This window comes from Ictalurus punctatus, chromosome 22, assembly GCF_001660625.3.
Source record: "Ictalurus punctatus breed USDA103 chromosome 22, Coco_2.0, whole genome shotgun sequence".
In the NCBI taxonomy this organism is placed as follows: domain Eukaryota; kingdom Metazoa; phylum Chordata; class Actinopteri; order Siluriformes; family Ictaluridae; genus Ictalurus; species Ictalurus punctatus.
The window spans coordinates 15,753,059-15,780,586 of record NC_030437.2 but is presented as its reverse complement, the minus strand read 5'-3'; the positions used below and the strand labels follow the sequence as shown (position 1 = coordinate 15,780,586).

The 27,528-nt window shown below is 38.6% G+C and overlaps 2 protein-coding genes across 2 annotated transcripts; both read left to right on the top strand.

Annotated features, from left to right (window-relative positions):
* The first annotated feature begins 3,302 nt into the window (after positions 1–3,302).
* LOC108255886 (ectonucleoside triphosphate diphosphohydrolase 2) lies at positions 3,303–18,598 on the top strand. Its single transcript, XM_017452227.3, has 9 exons — positions 3,303–3,542; positions 7,646–7,763; positions 9,274–9,424; positions 9,566–9,725; positions 10,778–11,005; positions 14,185–14,454; positions 16,547–16,666; positions 17,601–17,735; positions 17,913–18,598. The coding sequence occupies exons 1-9, from the start codon at positions 3,420–3,422 to the stop codon at positions 18,120–18,122; spliced, it is 1,515 nt and encodes a 504-aa protein (XP_017307716.2). The 5' UTR covers positions 3,303–3,419; the 3' UTR covers positions 18,123–18,598.
* A 158-nt stretch (positions 18,599–18,756) lies between these two features.
* nelfb (negative elongation factor complex member B) lies at positions 18,757–27,496 on the top strand. The gene is made up of 13 exons (XM_017452226.3): positions 18,757–19,020; positions 21,025–21,185; positions 21,266–21,365; positions 21,460–21,690; positions 21,792–21,977; positions 22,507–22,619; positions 22,728–22,830; positions 23,593–23,688; positions 23,885–24,027; positions 24,148–24,254; positions 24,818–24,959; positions 25,979–26,087; positions 27,055–27,496. The coding sequence occupies exons 1-13, from the start codon at positions 18,919–18,921 to the stop codon at positions 27,202–27,204; spliced, it is 1,743 nt and encodes a 580-aa protein (XP_017307715.1). The 5' UTR covers positions 18,757–18,918; the 3' UTR covers positions 27,205–27,496.
* Positions 27,497–27,528: the final 32 nt, after the last annotated feature.

Genomic DNA, 27,528 nt, shown 5'->3' with positions numbered 1-27,528 from the left:
TAGGACCGCACCTTGATGATTTCACCAAAGTGCAGACTTACTCCAAGACCAAGTTTAAGAAACGCTGGTGCACGGTGTACAGACTGTGTATACAATGTGTTTTTGCTGGCTTTACATTCTGCTTTATAAACCCTAATCTCTGGATTTCTCTGCAGGTGAGCTGGTAAAACCTGAACCATGTCTAAGCCACAGAGCTCAGCTCACGCTGATGAAGTCTCTATCACTTTACCACCTCCTCCCTCTGAGTCACTGCTTACAATATGGCTCTGGAGGTACAAACATCTAGGTTCTCATCTAGACAAACAGTGCCTCCTGGTGGTGGCTCTGGTCCTGGTGGCTCTGTTTGTCATGGTTCTGCTTCTGCTGTTGAACTATTATTGCTTCATGGTCATCAGATTGTGCCAGGAGTAGGAGGATGGATCTCAGCATACCCACTTTTAACATGGACGCGAGGAGGCCTTCTTTACGTAGAGGAGCTTGAGATAAGGACAGAGTTTTTGAAAACCCTGATATTTTTCTACTCCTGTGTGGTGGCTGTGTGCTTTAATGCTATTTTTATTCTCTGTTCACATGCATCAGTTAATTTGTATAAATACTAACAATAGATATTATCTCAAAGCAGTTTAATAGAAATCTGGAGATTTATATTTAGATCCTGACTGAGTAAGCCAGGGCCAAGAGCAAGGAAAACTCCCTGAGATGACGTGAAGGCGAAACCTTCAGTGGAACCAAATGGAAAATGAAACCCATCCTCTTCTGGAGTGACACCCAATAGTCTGATTAGAAATCATTACAGTATGCAGGCTTGGAAAAGTAAAGACAAACAGTACTGAGAGTGTTGAAAGGGTGTTCAGTATGAGTGTACTGTAAACAGGGATCCTGGGATGAACTAAGGACAGATTTTACGATGACAGCAGCAGTTCATAGGTACAAATCTACAGTAAGTAGGTGAGATTATCCACTGAAGCAAGGGTGAGACTTGGCTATATACTGTTATGAGGACGTGTACAATATTCAGTATCATGTCAGCACATCCCTAACACCTAAAAGATCCCAAAGGTGACCCACACAATGTCTTTATTACTTTGAGAGAAGAAGGGAATAGCTTCTAGTGATAACACTCTTCTTGAATTTTAGTTCTGCTCTTTTTTTTTTTTTGACATTTACATTCATTTATTTGGTAGATTCTTTTGTCCAAATGACATCTACTCATAGAAAAAACGGGTTCTTCAAGGGCTCTTTCAATAGGTAAGGGTTATTAGATTCCTATAGCGATTCCACTTGGAAACCAAAGTTTTTTGTTTTAAAAATCCAACACGTAGGATTCTACATACATAAAACCTTTACCACCTCCACCAGAGACACAAACTGAAGAACCCTGAAGGCTGATTTAACCTTTGTACAAAGTGTGTCCAATCTAGAACTTTTAAATGCTGTTATGTTATGCCCCAATGCTTGCTTCTGAATGATCAGATATTATTGATTAATTTTCTACAACAGCAGCTCTGATAGTAGTTTCAACTGCAAGGTAACTCAGGTTTATATTAATGCGCTTATTTGTTATAGATTATCAAATCTGTGGTACGTAACTTACACAGGGATTTGTATGGCGGATAAACACACACATAAACAGACTGAGATTTATCATCCTCAGACTTTGACTAGAACATGGCAACATGTGTTGATTTGACTCAAGTGTGTTTTTAGGTTGTGGATAGGGCAGAATCGTTGCTTAAAAGAAGAATGTTATTTGCAAATCTAATTCTTTAACTATTTTTCTTTATTCATTTAATTCTCTTTTTTTTTGGACAATGAACTCTCATGTGTCTGTGACCATTGTATTTTGATACTAGCCTGTATGTCCTTGTCAGGTCTGTGCTCAAAAAGTTAAAGGGATAGTTAGTAGTTATATCATACACTTTCTGTCAAACTGTCAATCAGATTGATTTATGATTTATGGCCCTCTGTGTACCATGACTGACAGTTCTGTAGATGCACCTACTTTATGACCAGGGTGTGTGGGGGTTAGCCCTATTGATGGTTATGCATTTTCTGATCAACAAACTCATGAAACAAAGTCCCATAATCTCTCTCTCACACACATACACACAAACCCACATATGCCTACATATGTAGATATCAATAGGGCTAACCCCCACACACCCTGGGCATAAATTATGTGCATCTACAGAACTGTCAGTCATGGTACACAGAGGGTCATAAATCGTCAAGCAATTTGATTGACAGTTTGACAGAAAGTGTATGATATAACTACTATAGTTCACCTAAAAATGAAACTGTTAACATTTACTTCCCCTAATGTCATTCCAAACCCAAATACTATTACTTTCCATAACATAAAAGAAGATCCCCTCCCTCTCTCTCTCTCTCTCTCTCTCTCTCTCTCTCTCTCTCTCTTCCACTCTATTACAGCTCTATTCCATAAAATGTCAGAAGATAGTGATCATGAGCTTTAAAGGTGCACTATAAAGGCACCATAAAAACTATACTAAATGAAAGAAAGGCCTCCCTATATGTGTATGTTGTATATATGTGTTTGTGTGTATGTATGTGTGTGTCTGCCATAACCCTCCTCGATCAAGATGTGGTTGCGGCCTTGATACAATCACATAATGCACGGTTACAATGCGGCAAGTTGCATAGTACTGTGTGGTGATAAAGCATCCGCTCCAACTTGCAGGAAGATAAAAGGTCATGTACAGCAGCGTAAATTCAGATAACAGCACCGCAGTACTGACATGAAGAGTTCTGTACACAGAAACACAGCATGAAGCTTTCAAGTTCAATCGTTTTTTTTCTTCTTCTTTCATTTCTTTAAGCATGTTCCAAAATGTCAACAAGGTAAAGCATAATAATGGTTGAATAGCTTTTAAGTGATTCTGTATAAAGTGATTTACAACAGTGCCCTCTTTTTTTTTGTTTGTTTGGTTGTTATTGTATCAGTGACTCAATAGGTTCATCCTCGGGGTTTGTCTCCTGCAGGTGGTTTTCACTTACTCCCATGTTTACCCATTTTGCTTTCTTCCTGTTCCCCACTCTATTCTGAAAGACAACATTAAAGGAAAAATGTAAACAACCCCAGCACATCCCTCCAGTCTTTGATGCCTGTTAATGTGTGTGTGTGTGTGTGTGTGTGTGTGTGTGTGTGTGTGTGTGTGTGTTTCTTTTCTTTTCTGGTGCATAATTGCAGGAGCTTGAACACTGTGCTTATGAGGACACTTCTGCTAATCTGCAGCCATGCATTATAGAGTTATGTCATGCCGCATAAGGGCCATGCCCACTTTTATGGAGAGCACACAGCAAGGCTTATCACACACTCACGACACCAGCGCGACTCTCTGCAACAGGTGAACTCACTCCCGAGTGCTACACACACACTCACACACACGGCAGCTATCATGGGGAACCAACAGCAGTCATGTCGCATTATCGTCCCAGTTGCCATGTTATTACTGGCGACTGTTGGTATTCTTCTGCTCACCATAAACACCGAGGACGTGAAGGAACCCGCACAGTTCATGGTAAATCCCTCTTCTTCACTACCACTCACCACACTTTACCTAGTTTTGTGCTCGCGAATACAAATCTGTAACATTCATTTAATCCTAAAAGGGTTTAGGTATAAATGTGATCTGCTGTTATATTTGATAGTGGCCCAATGTTACGTCGAAAGCATGACAGCCGCCCAGCTATGCGTGATTTAGTGATCAATCATTAATTATAACCTGCGCGTATATAGGCACATTTACGGTAAACGAACGAGCAGGGTAAAATAACGCTGAATATTATTTACATTTTTTTTTTATCTACATTTAACAAAATCTCACGTTATTTCACACGTCAGAGTGTCTCTCCAAAATGATTATAATGTACTGCAATTTAGCTTTTAAATCCTTATAATACTTAATAATCGTTATTAATCACATTAATCAAGCTATGTGTTTAGCACTAAATTACTTTGGTGCACATTATGCACCAAATAATAGTTAATACTAATACTGAAGATGGCGTCTTTAAATGTATCTGTAAATAGCTTGTGAAGGGTTGATTGTGTATATATAAACATTTGTTTTACAGTATTACTTACATGGCAATGCACATTTGTTAAGCAAATATCTAGAAGATATTATATATATATATATATATATATATATATTAGTATTTTATCTATATAATTTATGTTCTTTGTATCTTTCTTCAACGGGTAAAAATACAAGTTTAGAAAGAAAGAAACCTCAATTATTTCTGCTTATTGTGGGTAATCATAATACCGTAAGACCTGTTATATATGCGCATTTTTGTGTTTTCATCACTGAGTAAACAGCGCAAAAATGCTATTTCCTGGTCTCAGTGCTGCTTATTAGAGACTAATGGACTATGTCCAAAATATCTCACACAAGTGCACTAAATTTTACATACATTACACTACAGAGGCACGAAATTGGATTTATCATCAGGTTACATGCGGTTTAGGATGTAGCTTTTGGCCGGAAGTTTGCATTTTTTGCAGTTTCCTTTGCTCTTCTTTATTTGCTCTTATTTACTATTTAAAAAAAAAAGTAGTGTATGTCTGCTTGAAGGAAAAGTTGGAAAATGATTTGCATGCTTGGTAAAGATATGTGAAATGTATTCAAATCATGTCTAATGTATTCATATGTAAATTCTGGAAATGTAAAGCACATCAGAGTCATGTGATGTGAAGTGATATCCTCTCTATTCTGTAGCCCAAACCTGAATTGAACAGAAGTCATTTTCAAAGCATGCATATTGTTGATTATACTTAATATAGTCTTGAAGATCCGAGGATTCATTCATGCTTCCCTAGATGTTCAGCTATGGTACGAACAACACTAGGGTGTTGCCAGTTGATATATCTGTTTCAGTGACTTTCCTATTTCCTTGATCATTATCATCATTATGATTCATTACCCAGTGGAAGCCAGTGTAGAGAAATCTAATCTGGATGTAAATGAAGCAGAGGGGGGAGTCTGACAACATTCATTAAGACTTGAATCCCTTTTGAAAGTCATTTCTTACCTACTCAGATCACACCTGCTCAGTAATTTTAATAGAAAACACTACAATAGGTTTCTCCAATCATGCCAGGAAGAAAGGGTTACATTAAAAAGGGTGAGGGTGGCCACACTGAATGTGACTTTGTAACAACACTCTGTAATGGAAATGAAAGATCTTTAAAAAACAAAACAAAAAAAAAAAAACACTGTAAATCCAAAATAGCATCATAACACAACTCCCATTAAGAGTAATCACCTCATGTTTTGCAAATGAGCTCCGTTGAATAAGGACAATGTGAAGTTAGTATTACAAATTTATTTATAACGGTGTCAAGGGACATAAACCCACAACATAAAAAGGCAATATTACAGAATGTGTGTAATACATCTTCAGGCACTGGACATATGATAAGTGTAACGTTCACTATTGAACAAAGTGAGTGTGTAACGTTTTTGAAACACAATATAGATACTGCTATATTGTGTCTCCTTAAATTTAAGCAGAAGTGGTTGCGTGAACGCGGGGAATTAAACGGATATAAACACCGTGCTGTGTTATCACTGCATTCATTTAGTGTTTTCATTTGAAAAGAAAAAAAAGAAACAAAACCGCTTGACTGAGGAGAGGGAATGTGTGGCCTCTGGCGTGTGTAAAATCACAGCTTCTGCAACGTTGAATGAATGACCGAATGCAAAGTGAGCTACAAAGTGGTAGTCTATTAGTCGTAGTGGTAGATTATAACCTTTATTAAAGAACACAGTTTTCCCCTTATTAAAGCGCACACAGCTCCAGTAACAGGGTGAGCAAGAGGGAGTGGTGCAAGTTGTTTTGCGACACCTTAATCCATGGTGACATATCTCGTAACTCCAGCAGTTTGTTTTGATTTCCTTAACGCACTCTGAGGAGTGGTTACCTGTAGCTATGGATATAGAGATGAACAATCTCACAACCCGACCCAACCACCCCAAACAAACAAACATAAATGTTGGCAGGTGGATTGTTTATGCTAAATTATCACAAAGCGTGAAGGATTGTGGGAACGTGTGTTGGCATGGTGCCCTGTGATGGACTGGTGTTCCTTCCAGGGTGTATTCTCATCTCACGCCCAGTTTTCCATGGTTTGGCTCCAGATCAATCCCCCCCCCCACCCCCACCCCCATGATAACACGTTTACTGAAGATGGATGAATTATAAATGTGGTGTGTTCACTAGTAATATATCGCCATACACAACTGCTAAACAGGGGGGTGTAAACATTTGAACAGGATGATCAGTGTAAATTGTTATTTTGTTTAAAGCTCTTATTTTTTTTATTTAGTCCTGCCCTTCAGAAGCTACATAAGATATTTACATGTATCCGGGAAGACAAAATAATAACAGTTTACACTGATCATCCTGTTCAAAAGTTTACACCCCCCTGGCTCTTAAGGTGTCATTGTAATAGTCGTGTACGAGTCCCTCAGTTGTCCTCAGTGTGAAAAGATGGATCTCAGCATCATATAGCCGCTGTTGGAAAGAGGTCAAATATACAGAAGATGCTGGAAAAGCAAAGAATGTGCAGGACTTGGAGGATTTTTCTGAAGAACAGTGGGCAGTGTAAAGCTCAGGACAAACAAGGCACTCATGAACAACTCCCGGCGTTAATAATCAAGCGTGTGTAAACTTTTGAACAGGTTCATTTGTGTAAATTCAGTTATTATTGCGCCTTTTGGACTATATGTAAACATCTGATATGTGAAATGGCTTATTCAGGGCAGGAATAAATAAACAACAAAGTAAAATTTTTATGATCCCTCCTATTTATTTATTTTTATTATTAACATTTTGCAGATTCTGCAAGACGTACGTAAACGTATGACCTCAACTGTAAACCTATATTATAACAAGTGTAAACTATATATTTCTAAATGCATCTTGTAGTCATTTGGTAAGGAATTCTACCTTTTTGCTGTTTATTCCAAACAAAATAGCACACATTGAAATGTTAACCATTTTAAAACCTATTTTGCTTCATATATGAGCACTCAGGTTTATTGATGAGATTAAAGCTCTTGTCTTCGCTGTCCTCGGTGTTCTATGGTTAATGCACCTGTGAACACAGGCAAGTGAGCACAGGAACTTGGTGAATACACAGGAGCGGAGCGAACCTGTACATAACTCCACAGAAGGGTGGAGTGCAGATCTGAAGTGGGAACACTGCCCAAGTTGCATGTATTTTCTTGTACACCTGATCTTGCCTAGATGAAATAGCCCCTGTGCGTCAACCCTGCCCTTGAGGCAAATGTGGGGTTTTTTACCAAAACAAAAGTGAACAAGCTTGTTCCGCTGTCCCTTAAATGTGTGCAAATGATAACAATCTTTGTCTGATTGTCTAAAACTGTCCACAGTGGCCTTAGGGGGCGGCTGTAGAGCGGCTGTGGCTCAGGTGGTAGGCCGGGTTGCCCAGTAATAGTAGAGTTTGCGGTTCGGTTACTGGCCCATGTGACTCCACATACCAAAGTGTTCTTGGGCAAGACATTGAACCCCGTTTACCATTTACCATTGATGGTGCTCATTATCCTTAGATGTTTGACTGATCCCTTATTGAGACCTTGGATGTGTTTTGCAGTATGGTATCGTCCTGGATGCTGGATCCTCTCATACAGCTATGTTTATCTACAAATGGCCCGCTGACAAACAGAACGACACTGGCATCGTCACCCAGCATAGCGAGTGCCATGTGAAAGGTAAGTGAAAGCAGGAGTGTGTGTACGTGTGCATGTACGGGCGTGCATAGATGTGACCAGCAAACACAACTACTAGAACTCTTATTCATCAAAGTTGCACAGATTTGCGCACATAGAATAACGTTTGAACGAATCCATAGAACTGCCGTATGACATCGAGCAAGCTGTGATTTTAGTGAAATTGAATCATCTTCAGCTGCACTCTAATTTATGAAGATGAGATAGTGAGGCAATAAAAGGAAAGCATTCAGGATAGCAAATTGAGACCGTATGGAAACAATTACATTACGTTAGTGATAATTTTGTCCGATGTTGCTGCAAATAAAGACATGCACGAGTATTATTTTGTTTGTTTATGGCTACAATCAGGTCGAAGGCTGAACCAAGCTCGTCGCAGAGACCCTGTAACCTCAGAGACCCCGTCTCTTAGTAAAGATGGAAGGACCATCTCATTTTATACAGTATATTACGATAATATAATGGCAATAATGTATGTCGAAATTGGAAAACTGATACAAAATGGCTTCCGATTAGTGGGCAATCTGCTATCTATCTACTATTCTATTCGAAAATATTATATAATGTCTATTTGAATGTGAAATCGGATTGTGCCACCAAACATCGCATTTGAATTTTCTACGCCTGATTATTATTATTATTATTATTATTATTATTATTATTATTGCAGTTAATATAATGACAATTGAATCTCAGATTTGATAAAATTCATTTTAAATTCAGATCGTAGTGGCACATTTCTCCTTCCATACTAAGACGTTTAGGCTGAAACCAGACCGAAATAAAGTTTCTGCAATGTTCTGAAACCATGTGAGATATTGGGATTGTTTCTCAATGCTCAGAGAGTGATATTATGGAAACGTTGAAATGATGTTGCTGGTATGTTTATGAACAAAACTTGACTAAATCAAAGGTTCCTAAATAATAACACTGAAAGAAAAACTCTTTCTAGTTAGATACCGAATTTTAAAACCTCACTACTAATAGGTGTCGTTAGCTATTAGAATTATTCACTACTTGGTATCTACTTATTAAATACTATTAGTTCAGTAATTATTCACAATTATTGGCCAGAATCCAAACTGATGTTCATTCATAAACTTCCTCCCTCAGCCCAGGTCATGTTCACGGGTCAGAACATCTAGTTCTCGGAACTTTCACTTCATTTTACCAAGTTCTCCCTGAGACATTGTGCAAAGGTCCTTATTTCCTCTGCAATATCCTCAAAAAGACATGGCACACAACACTTTCAGTTTGGGTTCCCCATCACACAAGTTCAAAGAAACCACACAACCACATTACAAAATTTTGTGATATAGTGAGTGTATTCTGATAATTGTTGCTACGGAATGGTCTGAGGAAGCATCTGACATGTCAAAACAAACCTCGGTTCCCTTTTTCAGTGCATTCTGTCTTCCTCGGAAAGGGAAGTTCTCAATTTAAGTCACGAAGTCTAAATGAAGCAATCAGTAAACAGGCTTTTTGTTTATAGGCGGAGGAATATCAAGCTATGCCGACCAAAAAGGAGGAGCTGCTCATAGCCTGGAAAAGTGCATGGAGCAGGCTTTGCAGGACATTCCCAAGACAAGGCATCAGGCCACGCCTTTGTATCTTGGAGCCACAGCTGGCATGAGACTACTGAAGTGAGTCATACATTCCAGAGAACCTAATCAGGGCTTTTCCAGTGAATAATTTCTTCACACTCCTGTGAACAGGGCTATCAATCACGTAGTCTTAGAAGACATTAGTCAAAGATGAATGATTGTGTCTGTTGTACTCTACAGCATGTCTCATCCCAAAAAGTCAGATGCGATTTTGAAGGAAGTAGAAGAGAAGCTGAAGAGCTATCCGTTTCACTTCAAAGGGGCCACCATACTAACAGGGCGAGAGGAAGGAGCATATGGCTGGGTTACCGTCAACTACCTGTTAGAGAACTTTATCAAGGTAACCATTTAGAAAAAGTAATAATCATAATCATCATCGTCAATGTCTTCACATCTTTATTTCTATGGATTTATTTATAAAGCTACATACATGAAATGCAGCTCAAAGTGATTCTCAAGGAAATAAAAAAAAAACATAATAAAAAGAATCAAGTATGTACGTAATGTATGAGCAGCAATTATAATAACAGATAATAAAAAACATTACAAAACAGGACTAAGAGTCTGAAAGAGGAAAAAATACAGTTTAAGTATTATTAGACTACATTTTTTCAAATTAATATATTTTTAATTACATTCTTAACTGTACCTGTTATGCGTCCATCTCCGGCTTTGTATATGCATACGTGGAACGTAAAGCATCCCGTATCTGTATCTGTTTAATGCTCCAAATATTTGTATCTGTATCTGTGTTCAGATTTAATTATGTGTGGCCTAAACTGGAAGGGTTTTTTTTCCCATTAATTAATTATGACCCCTACTATTATGCAGTGGAATCAATGGAAAACACAAACAAAAAAAACAGAAGTAGAAATGCCAGCACTGTGTGGAAAAAACACACCAGTGACAGACTGACAGTTCCCAACCTCAGCAACCTTAATCTCTCCACTTGATCTGCTTCCCACAATGCAAAAATGCTAATTTTAAAGCACCACAACCCAGACCAGGCAGTTATTACAGATGCTGTAAATGCTTTGCTCAGCGCCACAACGTAGTTTTTCTTTGTCCTGTGAGCTTCATATCTGACCACTTGCTCGTTTCTGCATCCTGTTCGTCTGACTATTTCTTGTGTGTCTCCCAGTTTCCCAGTTACGATGCACACCTCTGTGAACCTTGCTGGTCAAATTAATAATAATAATAATAATAATGCGCCTCCTATTCATTTTGTATATGTATATGTTTAGAACACGTTAGCTGTATTCCTACTCTGTGACTTCGCTAATACTATTACAATAACATTTTGGGAATTTTTCCCCAAATCCTGTCTTTAATGTATTGTCTGCTCTCTTGCTCTCTTTCTCCCTTTCTTCCCTGCCCCTTTTCTGTCCTCAGTATGGGTTTGTAGGCCACTGGTTGTCCCCTGGAAAAGATACGGTCGGTGCGCTAGACTTCGGTGGTGCCTCTACTCAGATTACCTTCGAAACCAAGGACAAGGTGGAAGACAAGAACAACCTGATGACGCTGCAGCTGTACGGCAGAAACTACAGCATTTACACTCAAAGCTTCCTGTGCTACGGCAGGGACCAGATGTTACGCCTCCTGCTAGCTGAACTGGTTAAGGTAAACACTGGTTCTGCCACAGCAGTCGATGGTACCTGGTAAACCAAATAAATCAGCAGTACATACAGTACTGTAATATTTATCTGAGCTCAATGAAAATGTCCTTAATGTTGAAGGCTGCAGGACATATGATGCCTTTCTAACAAGCTAGGATATGTGAAGGAAATAGTTTTATTGTAGTGTACTTGTATATGTAATAATAATAAGCATTTTTACTTTTTTAAACTCTACATTTGACTTTTTTTATAGTCTGCTTATTGATGCGTGACACGAAATGAAACCTAAGAATTCATCACTGATGCTATAAATGTAGCTAATTTAAGTTGTAGGAAAAGTGTAGGGGTTATGCAGGTACTGTATATGAGTGGGATTTACTGTACATGGGGCGGAAATAGGTGCTATTGAAGGTTTAAAAATGTCTGTTTATTTTATTAAGTAAATATCTGTAAATCAGTACATACCAGGCCTCCATTTGGTTAACCTGGTCAAGGGTAATTTAAACTTCATGGGTATTTAAAAATGACTCGGTCATTCTTTTTAGGAAATAGTGCGTTAAAGGAGGTCCGTTGCTTGCATGTTACTTTAACTTGTTTATACGCTCTATGCTTTAAAAAAAAAAAAAAAGCCCAGAGACTAGTTTGTACACTATACACGCTTAAAGATCAATAAAAGCCTCAGAGACTAGTTTGTACACTATACACGCTTAAAGATAAATTAAAGCCTCAGAGACTAGTTTGTACACTATACACGCTTAAAGATCAATAAAAGCCTCAGAGACTAGTTTGTACACTATACACGCTTAAAGATAAATTAAAGCCTCTGAGTCTCTAATTTGTCACATTTTAGTGAAAAGCTTCATGTTATTTATGATGCTGAGAGGGAAATTATCTTTCCAACATTTTAACTCAATTTCATTGTCAGGTATTTAAAAAAAAAAAATGAACTCAATACATGTATCTGTTTACATCTGTTTCTACCATTTATTTAAAGTTAGCAGCAGGTTTTTTCTCTATGGGGCATTAACTGTTGCTGTTGTATACACCGTGAAGACGTGTGTCATGGAAAACTTGCACAGTGGTGTGTCGTGTTGTGGTTTCTTGTCACGTACTGAAGTAATTCACCACAGTCTGTCTTTCTTCTTCTTTATTTTTTTGTTTACTAATCATAAGCATTACCTTTGATTGTCAAAAAGAATTGCATTTGAAACAGTACAATTTGAACCTCATCCGTAGAGATATGATTATCTCTGTGTTTTTCACTTGAGTAATTCACCCTAAAACATCAGACACAGGAACTACAGTTCCAGAGCAAAATATACAGCAGATTATATTGATTTCCTGGCTGTTTGAATGCTATAAGAATACAAATTTACATCCTTTTTTTTGTTTGTTTGTTTCAGTAACTGCATTTGTTTTTTTGTTTGTTTGTTTGTCTTCAAATGATGCAGTTTATTCTAAAGAAAAAGCACCCAAAGAATATCTATAGTGGGTTGCATGAGAGAACTGACCTATAAAGTGTACAAACCACAATAACCACTCTAACTGTGGAACTGAGATAAAGCATCGAAAGTGTTGCATGCACATTTTCTTTTATCAGAAAACAGCAGGTTTGAAACCCAATTTGTCACAAGGTAAAACAGTAAATATGCACACAAACATACTTACAGGTTCAACTCCATTTCAGCAGAATTTGTCGTTCGAGCATTTGGAGTTAATAGAGAAGACTAAGGAAGTGTCACAGCAGTGACTGAGGGTTTCTGCTGACACTGAGAAACAATTTTAACCCTTTCCACTGCGCCGGTGGAATGGAAATCGGCTTCTCGGATATTTTCAATCGGTATAAACAAATGAATTATTTTATCACCACAATTCTGTTGTAAGATTATTGAAGACACTGTTGGGTTTCTGTGTGTAGAGTATCATGACTCTGTGTTCAGCTGCTGGTGATAGGAAAGGGATGGGGTGTGAGCCCCCTGCTGGGCAAATAATTCACACCTCTGCACAATAACATTGGTACAGAGATAAAAGGGACAACATATTGTTGATAGTAAAACACCATATACAACTGCCACAATAAAATTCTCAAATTTAAACTTGACAGGCTAGAGGGAAAAAAGAAAGACTTATGGGAACAACTGCAAATTCTTAAAGCCCTGAGTGTCTACGTTCATATGAGCTATTAACTACTACTGTGGAGTGTGACATCAAAAAAAAAAAAATCAATGCTGTACACGGGCACGCCCAAAACGGGCGTAAATTCCATTTTTTATTCTCAGTGGTCTAAAAAGAGTTAAACTCAAGTATTTTGTGTACTAGGACAGGGTTTCCCAAACTTTTCCAGGGCAAGGCCCCCCAAATGACCGAGGCCCCCCTTTTGCAAGATGACTTAAAACACATTAAAAATACAGACTTCTGAATATATCCTCCTTTTTTTGTTAATAATTACATCTTTCATCTTTACAATACATTACATTAGGAATTGATTGTGTGTGTGTGGTTGTCTGAGAGTGAGAAAGAGAAAACATACTAGTGGGAGGGATGGGCTTAGTGGCTCTGACCACATTGATGAGGCCCCCCGGGCGGCCCCCACTTTGAAAACCACTGTACTAGGAAATACACTTACCGTCCACTTTATTAAGAACACCCGTTCATCTGCACATTCATGCAGTTATCCAATATCCAATCAGCCAATTATTTTGCAGCAGCACAATTCAAAAATGATGCTGATGCAGGTCAAGAGCTTCATGTTCACAGAATGTGAGCACAGCGTCTTACGGAAACTGGGCAAAAATGGAAAAATGTCACCTGGTCTGTTTTATCTTTAACTATCCTATTTTGGTGAGCTCATACCTACTGTAAGCTCAGGTACCTGTTCTTGGCTGACAGGAGTGGAACTTGATGTAGTCTTCTGCTGTTGTAGCCCATCAGCCTCAAGACTGGACATGTTGTGTGCATTGATGTTCTTGTCTGCTTGTCATGCTTGTAAAGACTGCTTATTGAGTTACTGTAGATTTCTCTCATTAACAAGGTGTTCCCATTCATCATTGGATGTTTTTAGTTTTTAGCACCATTCTGTGTAAACTCTAGGCAATGCTGTGTGTGAAAATCCCAGATCATCATCAGTTTCTGAAACACTATTTTCTCTCTCTCTCTCTCTCTTTCTCTCTCGCTCGCTCTCAGTCTCAGGGCACAGATGGACTCATAACCCACCCTTGCTTTCCATTGGGTTACAATGTGTCCAAGACACTGGACATGTTGTTCGATTCTCCCTGCACAGCATCCAGGAAACCCACTCCGTTTAACGGTGACAAGCAGCTTCAAATTGTAGGCTCAGGGAACCACCAGCACTGCCTGGGGAACATGTCTCAGATCTTCTCTTTCCAGTCCTGCTCCTACTCCAAGTGCTCCTTCAATGGCATCTTCCAGCCCAGTGTTACTGGCAAATTTATGGTAGGTCTACATTTACTTTTATTTGCATACAAATCAAATAAAGTGTGGAGCAGTGGATACTTTGTGTACTAACATGTCCCATCATGAACCGCAGAACAAAACACGATAGGTCCTGTAACAGACAGTGAACAAAGCCAGCGTGACTTCTGATGACCGCTGTAGAGAGTGTCGTCTCTGACGCTGTTTCTGTAGCCGTCACCAAACTGTTATTGTAAATGAACTATACATTCAAAAGGCATGCAGTACAGCAGACTAGGTAACATTTAAGTGGCATTAAATGCAGTCCAGCACTACTGCTTATATCATATTCATGTTTATCATGATATTCAAGCAAAATTTCCACATCAAGAAACACAGACCGTATGGTTTAGAATGTGTTTAAGTATAAATGGTTATTTATGGTATTTAACAGATGTGGAAAACCTGTAAATGAATACTCCATGTGTTAATCGTTTAAATTAGTAAGTAAGTAAGATTTATTCATGAAGCACATTTTATAAAAAAAAACGTAAGTGCTGTACAGCTATTAAAATGGTACAAGAAATAAAATAGTATAAAAAAATATAATTAAATTAAACCTAAATCACCCAGACAAACAAGTTACAAACACACAATAAAACATGCCAGAGTGTCACCTCTCGGTCTTGATCAAATGGCAGCGTGTACAGGCAGGGTTTACGTTGTCACTAAACCACAGTGTCAAGTATGTGCCTTTTTTTTTTTTTTTTTTTTTTTTTTTTTTTTTTGGTACACTGCCACCTGCAAGTTTTTTTTCACATCATATGGTTGAGTGCAATAGTTCAACAAATTCAACAAATTCAAATTCAAGGCTTTGATGCTTATGTACAAAACCTTGTCTGGAACACCCCACCCCCACCCCACTCCACCTCAACACTCTCCCGAAGGCTTACGTTCCCTCACGCAATCTGCGCTCGATTAATGACCGACGCTTAGTAGTGCCTACTCAGTGTGGCTCAAGGTCCCTTTCCAGAACCTTCACACTAACTGTCCCTCAGTGGTGGAATGAACTTCCAACCTCAATCCGGACCGCAGAACCTGTCACCATCTTCAAGAAACAGCTCAAGACCCACCTCTTCCGTGAACACCTAACCAAAAAAAAATAACCCCAAGAAACTCAAGTGAACTCAAGAAACCACAACACGACACACCACTGTGCAAGTTTTCCATGACACACATCTTCACCTAACCCCTAAAAAATAAATAAATACATACATACATACATACATACATAAAACCTCACTCTGGCTCTTGCACCTCTACTCTGTGCACTTTGCTTCTTCTAGAACTCAATTAAAGAGCTTGTATAGTAGCACTACTTGTATTGTTCTCCGCTTGAAAGATCGCTTAGCTTGTGTTTCTGCATTTGTAAGTGGCTTTGGGTAAAAGCGTCCGCTAAATGAATAAATGTAAGTGTAACGATGACACAGGCATTTAATGCAGGTCGGGTTTTGCAGATGTTCCTTCTTTATCAGGAGCATGTCTAAAATCGTATATTAAAATATTAGTAGTGAAACAAAAAAAAGCTGTTTCTTCCTTTAAGGGCTTTTTCTCGGGTTTCTTGCTCTTGGTTTTAGATTTTTCTGAATCCTTTTTTCTTTTTTTCTTTTTTTTTGTTCACTTATTCTTGTTTGGATCATGTCTTTGTTTCTGTAATTCTTTCATTTCTGGATTATGTGTTTCACTAATTTTTTTTTTTTTTTTTTTTTTTTTTTAAATTGGTGTCCAAACACTACAATATCTCCAGCTGTGGGGAAAAATACATATTAGATCACATGATTCCAACTGACTCTTAACTTGTTGGTTCACCGCTAAATGCCTGAGAGTCTGATCCTGTTTGAACTTTAACAAATTAATTCGTGTGCAGTTTCAAACCACATTCAAATAAATGAACTAGAGCAGATTGACGAGGATGCAAGCTTTAGAGCTTGCTACTAAACATAACGATATTGCTGTAATGTTTAGGCCAATAAGAAAACATTTGTAAAACAGAGGTATGTTTTTACTTTTTCACCCATGAGGGATGCCATCGTCGGTCTCTCGTATATCTCATTTTTTCCGTTCTCTGTTGCAGGCATTTTCTGCTTTCTACTACACTCACAACTTCCTGCAGCAGGCCACTGGCATCACCGTCACTTCTCCCAAGCTCCTAGATGAGGCTGCCGTCACCGTCTGCAACATGAGCTTCCAGGAGGTTCGACCCTGCTGTGCTAATTCTGTCCTCTGTTATTCTGAGATGTCCATTTACATATTTCACATTCACAGTTCTCAGTCTCGTGAAGGAGCACAAGATGAAGTTTAGCCTACACTAAATATACTGTATATTGTATAAGATACTGTATGTGCACTTGCACTGGGGTATATTGGTACAATACTGGTAGTATTATAATTCTAGCAAATATAGTACTACGTGATGTTTACTTATCTACCCAGGCAGAAAAATATATGCAAATGTCATGCAATTATGCAAATCTTTTTCTTTTCTTGAATGTAGGTCACATTTTAAATAGATTGATTGCTTTTGGTGCATAATGTGTCTTTAAGGGCATTTTAATATTTGAAATGTGTTCACACACTCCCTGAGCTCAAAACTGATTAGATAGCACAAGTTTCACATTATAAATGTTTCTGTTTGAGGTTCTCGTGCATAAAGCGCATGATTTCATTTATCGACATGCAAAAAAAAAAAAAACCCACACATTTCTTATTTATTACATGCAGAGCCAAGGAATTAAAATTCTAAACTTTTCTTCACCTCATGGTTCGGTGTATAAAATGCATCTCGGACATTAAAATGCATTTCATTTCTTATTCCTTATACACCAAAACCAACTAATCCTTTCAAAATGTGACCGACTGTACAATCAACAAAAACGTGCATTTCTTGCATAATATTTGCACATGTTTTTCTGCATGTCAAAACAATGTCAAGTTCTTTGTAGACTCAATCGGTCTGCTTTTGGGATGATTAGCAAAAAAAAAAAAAAAAAAAAAAGCATTTCACTGTACAGTACATTTATATAATTTCAAACACATTGCTATTTCCAGAACCTAAGCAAAATATCTTATGCTTCATTCTTTTATGCTTTATCTGTATTCATGCACTATATTGTCTCTCTGTATTAAAGATGCAGCGGAAGGTTCCAGATCAGCGCAGCCGACTGCAAGACTACTGCACATCCACGGTCTTCATGCAGGTGCTTCTTCTGAAAGGCTACGGGTTTGATCCGAACACTTTCTCCCGCATCTCCTTCCAGAAGAAAGTAAGCTCTGAGCATGGTGTAAATGTACAGTACACATGACTGAGTGAAGTGTTGTGAAATTGCACCACACAGCGTCTATCAATCTGCTCGTTTGTAATGCTCAATTAAATTAATATGACCATCTATTTTGGATTGGTTTCTACTCTTGTCGTATCTCATTGATCGCTGTGTTTCTAGGCAGGGGATACGTCGATTGGTTGGGCTCTTGGTTACATCCTGAACCTGAGCAGCCTCGTGCCGTCTGAGAGCATGTCCCTGAGAAAGGCTCTTTGTCCAGGAGCCTGGAGCATGCTCCTCTTCCTCTTCACTTTCCTGCTCATTCTAGCAGTCGTGTTTCTACTGGTGACCACGTGCTGCAAGAAGAAAGGAAATGACAATGTGCTATAATTAGGACTGTTTGCAATGTTCCTATGTTTTTATGCAGTGAATGGCAGGACAGTGGCAAAAGGGCTGAAGTAAAATCATGATTTCAGTAGGTCAGGCAACAAAAAAATATGCAATGGTACTACAGTAAATAGCTTGAATAATCACTATCAATTTCACCTGTAGGAAAAAACTTAAGGGGGTCAATTTTTAAAAAATAAAACTAAATAGATTTAGGATTTTGTTTGTTTGTTTGTTTGGAATAAATGCATACAGGGTTACTTTAAGTAAAATTTTAAGTAGGTTATGTAGCACCTTTTGATAAAGATTTGGTTTATGTAAATGTTTTAAATGAAACGTTATGATGCAAGAATATTTTTTTTTACAATGTGTGCAGATCTGTGAACTCAGGCACAATGCGTTTTATACTCTGAACTATGATGAAGAAAAGTTCTGAATTCCTTCGCTCTGTATGTGATCAATAAAAAATATTTTCTACATATGTGTGTGAGGGTTTGTTGGTTTTTTCTCCTACACTTTAATGATTTGATTTACAAATGTCCAGAAATTGTTAAGACATAACTTTACACAGACGTGTACAGTGTTACGCGTAGGAACCTTTTTCAGACGGAACCATTTATCTTGCTAGATCAGTACTACCCGGTCGATTTTTGTTGCGCGCTCAGGAAGTGTGTAAATGCAAAGCGCTCTGTGTAATACACTTATAGTGAACGCTATTCCTATTTTATTACATTCTTCAACACGTATCAGTGTGTAGTTTGGAAATACTGCAGGACAGTAGAGCTACACTCAGCGCAAGATGTTTGCTGGGTTGCCTGAGCTCGGGATATCCAATGGCGAAGATCTGAAAGAAACTTTGACGAACTGCACAGAGCCTCTGAAAGCTATTGACCAGTTTCAGGTAACGGTTATTAGCATGCTAGTTTCATTTGGGAGGATTGTTATACTTGCTCGCTATAAATCATTTTATTTCCACGCCACAATTTTCTGTGTTTAAGTGCGCAATTTATATTACAAGTCGTCATACGTTGCTTGCTCGTATCTTATTTCAAACGGGACACATTAAAGGTGCAATAGTCTTTATTATTATTATTAGTAGTAGTAGTAGTAGTAGGTGTAGTAGTAGTAGTACAAATAGCCTGGAAGACATTTAGAACATGATAAAAAAAAAGAAAGAAACAGTGGATTAAGCCGTGGCTTTAGAAAAGTGTATGAAGTCGCTAAGAAAAGCCGTTTGTAATACCGCCTTCCGGTCCGGAATGTTTGTTTTTGTTTGGATGCGGCTCCTGTCAGTCATTTTATAGACACTCTATGGGCCACTGTAGATTTTGGGGGCGGGTCTTCATGAATATGGGTGGGATTCATTCAACTGCTGAATCTATCCTACCCATCAGAAGTCTAATCTAAAATCTAATCTTACTTAATAGACCTTTAACGTTATTGAGCAGTTTTATTTTACCAGCGTTTTGTATACTATTTTAAAAACTTCATATATTTTAAATCTATATCATATATTGTCAAGCACTAATTAATAGGAGCATGAGGAACGTACGTATTACCAAAGAATTGTCCCTAATTTCTGTTTTTTACACCTCAATCTCTTTGTTTACTTATGATTACTGGCTCTATCTAAAGTAAGCTAGAAAATAAAATAAAATGAGAGAGATAATGTTGGTTATATCACATGACCTGTGTTTATGTTGTCAGAGAGGTGCATGAAAACAACCCAAACCACTCCATCTCAACCCATATTCATCGCTTTTTAAAGCCGGGTTTACACTCTCCAAATTTTTTACCTGATTTTGCTGTTGCAGACAAAAATCATAATCACGCCCTAAAGAAATTCACTGAGTTGAGATCAGTGTACCGCATAACGTGATGCGATTATCTGCATCTGCAGCTGATTTAGTGCTATTGCGACTAAAGTTCTGTTCTGACACCAATGGGAGGACGTCATAGGACTATGCGAAACTCACGGGACAGGTGTAAACCTGCTAGCGGCAATGCTGAAACGTAAACGAAATATGGAACAGGACAGAAAAGTAAATCCTTATTATCTCTGACAGGTGTTACAGTTAGAGATGGACGGATTTTATCGATACAAATAACTAAGTTGGGAACTACCTGCTGATAATCGCTTAATCAACCGATTAATTTGAAAAAAAAAATGTTTTTAAAATTGAAACTGAATGAAAACTGAAGTAAAATATTCTTGACCTTTATTACAAGAATAAACAGCACGGACTGTACCATGAAAATGTACGATACGTTTTTAACCGAAATAAATATATAAGTTTTGATATATGTTAAGTATTAATAAATGTATTCAAACTGAACCAAAATGTAACACTCCAAATAGCAAATAAAAAAAGAGACATCCTAAATGAATTTTTTTTAAAACACTTCAAATAACTCAACAAATTTAGTCAGTGTTTGTTTTTATTTCGTCTGTAGAGGCCGCTCTCATACTGTATAATGACAGTGGACTCTTCTCAGACGCAACCCGGAAAAAGTATCGTTGTGGATATTTTCCGATGATGATAGTTCCAGCAATCCGTAATTGGTGCTGATTAATCGGCCAAACCGATCAATCGGTTACCCTCTAGTTACCGTTGACAAATGTTTCTGTTTATTAATTCCCATTTTCTGCCCGAGCACGGATCAAGCTGATTGACGACATACGTAGAACTTTAATCAAGTTGAAAAGCACTCAGATTATATGGGAAATCCGCAGCCCTCTGATGAAAGTATCACAATGTTATGACCAGATCTCAAATATAGATGCTCTTTTGCACTGGTTTAATTTTATTTCATTTATATTAAAGACATGCTTTTTCCTCCAAGAGGATAAAACTCATTATGCAAGGTTCTACTTCACCACAGCAACAGATATTGTTATGCGTAGATGGAGAATGGCATATTGTTGCCGACGCTGCAGTCCGCGCTTCCTTTCCTCGATCTTCACGGCACTCCTCGGCTGGAGTTTCATCAGTCGGTGTTCGACGAGCTCCGGGACAAGCTGATGGAGCGAGTCGCTTTCATTGCTGAAGGCAAAGACGAGGACAGGTAAGAGCAAGACACCCGAGTTGTACACGTTGACGCATTATTCCATGGTTCGGCTTTACAATATAATCGATCCAACGTAGATACCACAAGTTGGAGGAACTTCTTGAGAAGAGTTTCCCGCTGGTCAAGATGCCGTCCATCCAGCCTGTCGTCATGCAGGTTATGAAACACTTACCAAAGGTGAGAGGTTAACAAGACGGCATTTCAGTTTGCTGGCGTTAACACTGTTAACGTCTGCCGCTTTCATCTCATTTCTCTCGTCCTGTTTGCGCAGGTGCCGGAGAAGAAGCTGAAGCAGGTGATGGCTGATAAGGAGCTGTATAAAGTTTGCGCAGTGGAGGTGAAGAGGCAGATCTGGCAGGATAACCAGGCTCTGTTTGGTGACGAGGTCTCTCCTTTGCTCAAGCAGTACATCGTGGAGAAAGAGGCTGCCCTCTTCAGCAGCGATCTCTCCATACTGCATAACTTTTTCAGTCCTTCTCCCAAAACCCGGCGACAGGGAGAAGTGAGTGCCTCCATTCCCCTATTCTCATTACCCTATGAGCATTTTTAATTCCTTAATAAATGCAACATGTAATCAGAGAATGTATCTGGCGCTTATGACAGGTTGTACAGAAGCTCACTCAGATGATCGGGAAGAATGTGAAGCTGTACGATATGGTGCTGCAGTTCCTAAGGACGCTTTTCCTGCGCACGCGGAACGTGCACTACTGCACCCTGCGCGCCGAGCTCCTCATGTCCCTGCACGATCTGGACGTCAGTGAGATCTGCTCCGTCGATCCATGCCACAAGGTCAGGAACCGATGTCCACTTTAGTGCTAGCAGTCTCGATCTTGTAACTAGCAAATACAGCTGTTCAGCGACATTAACATGGTCAGATAGAAATGCTGTTCAGAGCAACAGTGTTCATCTGGTTGTATTATTACTTCGGCCTTTTGTCCTAGTTTGTGAAGTATATTTTTGCCTGTAATGCAAATTACCTCAGGGTTGAAGTTAGAGGAGCTAAGTAGTCCTTGAGGCTTTGTTCTTTGATAGAAGCCAAGGACTCGGGGAAATATTTTGTGGCGTGACAAAATCTAAAACGCTGCACAAAAGCACCACCATCAGGCCGATCTAGCCCATGACACATCTTGAGTATTAGGAGAAATACTACCCACTGATCATGGTTCATGTCTCTGAGACTTATGGTTTGGTATGCATATCCATTTTAGGACATAATAATAATACAAATGCAGCTAAAAGTAGTTTATTTAGTTGGTCTAAAACACTACAAAAGGATGTAAAAGGATTCATTTGAGCAAATATTTATTTATTATTCCAGTTCACTTGGTGCTTGGACGCCTGCATCAGGGAAAAGTTTGTTGATGCCAAACGAGCCCGAGAGCTGCAGGGTTTCTTGGACAGTATGAAGAAAGGCCAGGAGCAAGTGCTCGGGTGTGTGTCCGATTTAACAGATATATAAACAAGCGGCAGACCAACTCGCTGTTGATGTACACACAAAGTTTTACAGCACTGTGCTCATTCTGTGTATGTCTCTCCCAGGGATCTCTCTATGATCCTGTGTGACCCGTTTGCCAGTAACACGCTCGTGCTGAGTACAGTGAGGAACCTGCAGGAGCTGCTCAGCCAGGATGCATTGCCCAGAGTAAGAGTTACTGATCAGAGAGGCATTCTGGTATGCTTAGAATGGGTCTCTAAATAAGGGGACACCCAGATGCTCTGTGATTTTATTACATTTTATCTTATTATTTTTCGTCTTCCTTTTGTAATTTTTGTTACTGATAACATATAGTAAATAGCTTACTTGATCAGGTTTAATCCACACTGAATTAACAATAGCAAGAAGTCCTCTAAATCAGTGGTTTTCAAAGTGGGGGCCGCCAGGGGGCGCCAGTGGGGCCTCAACAATTTGGTGTGCCCATCCCTCCCACTAGTATGTTTTCTCTTTCTCACTCTCAGACAACCACACACACAAACACAATCAGTTCCTAATGTGATGTAAGATGTAATTATTAATTTTTTTAAAAAGGGGGATATATTCAGAAGTCTGTATTTTTAATGTGTTTTAAAGACATCTTGCAAAAGGGGGGCCTCAGTCAAATGTTAATGCCATTTGGGGGGCTTAACCTGGAAAAGTTTGGGAACCTCTGCTCTAAATAACGTCAACTTGTTAAGGGATTAAAAAAAAAAAAACTTGACAAAAAATAACCACAATATTATTGGACACATTTGAAGAATGAGACAAATGTATATAGTTGGGTTATATTCATAAAATAAGTCTGTGCCTAAGGGGTAAGCTCCATGCTTAAAGCCGTTATATAAATGTTCTTCTATAATAAATAGCCAGGCATGAGATCCGGTAAGTTTTTTGTATTTGAGTATAAAATCACTGTTTGTATATGAACAGGACAGTCCAGACCTGCTGCTGCTCCTCAGGATGCTCTGTCTCGGGCAGGGAGCTTGGGACATGATTGACAGCCAGGTTTTCAAAGAGCCACGCCTGGTAAGATCATTAGTTGCTATTCATGTCACCTTATTACCCCTTTTACCGTTTTTCAGGCCCCGGAGCTGGTGATGGTTTAGGGAATCCGAGAGCCCTTTTTGAACTGTTTAGGTGATGAAAATTTGGGTGCTGAAAGAAGCGTTACTTATTTGAGAAACTATTGCGAGTAAGCGATATTGTTTGTCGCCGTCATTAGGAATTGGAAGTTGTTACACGTTTCCTGCCAGCCATGATGTCGATAGTGGTGGACGATTACACATTCACTGTAGAACAGAAGCTTCCCAGTGAAGAGAAGAGCTCCCTCACCTACCCCAACACCCTGCCTGACACTTTTACCAGGTATTTATACACACTCTTATCAAGTACACACACCGTATCTGATCGTTTTACCCAGTTTACACGTCTCGTACACAGATATGACTTATTTGGTGTTTTCTAATGTTGTTCATTGTCTTTCAGATATTTGCAGGAAAACAGAGTTGCGTGTGAGATGGGTCTGTATTATGTACTCCATATTGCTAAGCAGAGGAATAAGAACGCTCTGCAGAGGTTGCTCCCTTCTTTGGGTAAGCCAGTCGCTGGTGCACGTCCTCTGTACCTATTAAAATACTGTAATTCGGAGAGGGATGGTATGTTTTCATCGTGATCGTTACTACAGTAATAGACGTTTCCGTACAGATTGACTGTATACAAGAACAGCTAGTGGTGTCTATTTCTCATTCTGCAATAATAATATGGTGCATCTTTGTTCCATGATCTACGGTATGACTTATAAATATAAAGCAGCCAACAATTTGATGTGATGTCATTTAGAGCTCTTTCCAGGAAATATATTTTGTTTTACACGAAAGATTTTGGCTTGGAAAAGTGGAAGGACATGCCTCCTTACTGGGGCTGACAGACTCAGAGACCACACTTCCTTCACTTGGACTGACAGACTCAGAAAAGGAGAGAGAGGAAGTGAAAGAAAAAAAATCCCAAAGAAACTGATATCATCCTATAATCTAGTGGTGTAGAATAGATATAGATATAGAATAGACCAGTGAACTAATTACTGTATATTTACACCCCTTCTGTGGTGCGCTCTAGTGGCCGTACGTTTAATCTGCATGTGTTTGTGCTCATACAGTGGAGACGTACAATGACATGTCCTTCGGAGACATTTTCCTTCATCTCCTTACCGGCCACCTGACCCTTCTGTCTGACGAGTTCGGCACCGAGGAGTTCTGCACGTCCGTTTTCGACAACTTCCTGCTCACGTCCTCCTCCAGGTCAGTGTTATAGTGAATCAGCCCGGGCTTTTTTACTCTTACTGTACTTTTTTTTTTTTTTTTTTTTACCCATTTATAGCCATTCACTTGGTAGGAAGTGATGACTCATCTCAGGCTTCACACACTCAAAGCTGTAGTGTCCATCTGGACGATGTTGCAGCAGATATTTATGCATCAGCGCCAACACGTCAGTTAGTTTATACACTGGGTGTTGAAAGAATAAGAATTAATAAGAAAAACAGTCTTAGTAAGCCTGTGATTACAAAATCAATTCTTTTTGCATCTTGATTTTTTTTAAAATTAGTATTATAGCCTACATTCTTTTTTATTTGTTTTTTGTACCATGTGTATAACTCTTACATTAAAAATAATAATAAGAAGAAGAAGAAGAATACTAAATTATTCAAAACCAGAATATCCCTGTACAAACTTTGGGAACTATGTTCATTATTAATCATTTTCTTTGGGTAAATAAACAGTAATAGATCCAAAACATTATAATAAAATACAAATGCGTGCCTCTATAATTTTCAGACGTATATTATAACCCCTCTGCTTATTTTCTCTGTGCAGGACTGTATTAATTTATGAGCCAAGCTACTTTTTTTTTTTTTTTAGGAAGGACTTTCAAAGGAATTTGACATAAACATTTAACTTCAACATTTCATCTGGAATCTGTCGTCCTGGCGAAATTTTTCAAATGAAAATCATTTATGCATAAGTCTGTGTAATTGTCCAGCAACTAAGACTGGATTTTTTTTTTTATCCAATTCTGGTTACACTATGCCTCAGGAGTGGGTTAAGAAAACACCAAGGGTAATGCTGCTTTAATGTAAAGCACTGTATATGGCATACCTATTTAGGATAGGATATAATGCCTCTTAAAATGTATTAATACACCTTTTATATATAAACTTGATTTCAGACTTGTGATTTTATTGAAACTGTTCAAGGTGTAGTGCCCCTACCCTTTTTTGAAATATCTCACGATATCTTTATATCTCACCGCTCTTTTCCAGCAAGGAGAATGTGCACAGACACACACTACGCTTGTTGAACCATCTCCACCAGAAAGTGCACTCATCTTCCATGGAAGCACTGATGAAAACACTTGAACCACCAAAACAGGTACAACTGCATTAAATAAACCCGAAAGCCACTAGATGACACCGTTACCTAAGTGATACCCTTATTCTTATTTATACATATTTATTTCCTTCGTCTTCTGAAAAATTCAGAGCTTTGTGTACCTGTCCAATACGATATTATTTCTAAAAAAAAATTATAATAATAAACAAAATAAGTCTTGGAGACGTTCATGTTTTAATTTTTAAATTTGTGGTCATTTCAGGGAAAAACGTTACGATGACACAATTTTGATGACTCATCCTGTACGTGACTTGACTTAAATGCTCTCTAGAACCTATGTCCCGCCCCCAGAGGCGGGTCTTGCTCTGTAGTAGCAGCTTGCAGGTTTATACATCCCTTTTTTGCACATTCCTGTGCAAATAGTTCTTATTTCTTATTCATTTCTGATTTTGTATTTAATTATTTAAATGCACAGTCTAAAGAGGAGTAGGCCAGGTTTTCATTTCACTGTTGTATACTGTAATATACAGTCGTGCTTGAAAGTTTGTGAATTTTCTATATTTCTGCATGAATATGACCTAAAACATCGTCAGATTTTGTCTTGCCCAAGTACACTTCGGCATGTGGCGTCATGTGGGCCGGGAATCACTACCCCACCATCGCTGTACCACCTGATCCACAGCCGCCCTATGTATGCAGAAATATAGAAAATTCAAAAGGGTTTGCAAACATTCAAGCGCGACTACAGGTTATTTACTATATATATTACTGTGTATGTGACAAATAAAAAAAAAACTTTAATCTTTTAATCACAGCCATTTCATGGGGACATTACGTATTGTGTTCTCTGATTCAGGTATTTGCTTGTTAATTCATAGCTGTTTCAAATGCATAGCTTGATCATATAGGAGATGTGGAAGTGTCGGAGTCTGTAATACAATAACACCATCCAAATAGGGGTCTTCACATCGTCGTAGTAATTCCGCTCGGTATTTTATGCCCACAGAGCAGTGAACCGGTAAAAGAACTCTACACGCAGCTGGTGGAAAAGATCGAGGCATCGAAACGCAGTCCACCCGAACCTGAGGAAGCGCCAACCCTGGACCTGGGCCTGCACCCGGTCACCGTCCCCACCACGCCCACCACTCCTGTCTGATACGTACCGCCGGGACGGATGCAGACGCAGCCGTATTTTTCAGTGGTGTATTTTGATCATTTCTCCTTTTCTTATCCAAAGGTCATTTTAAAAAACATCATCCTGTTTCAGAATGGCACCGTTGAGAACTAGTGCTTGATTTGTTATGAGTGAGTATTTTAAAGTGTGGTCTTGTTTAATTGTTGTATCAGTTAAAAGCGATACTATATGTACAGTACTCTTGTGACTCACTGTTCATGTATGGATTGTTTGTAGCCAAGCCCAGTTGTAAATAAAATTATTTAGAAAACAATCTCTTCCAAGTCTTCCAATTACATCTACCCC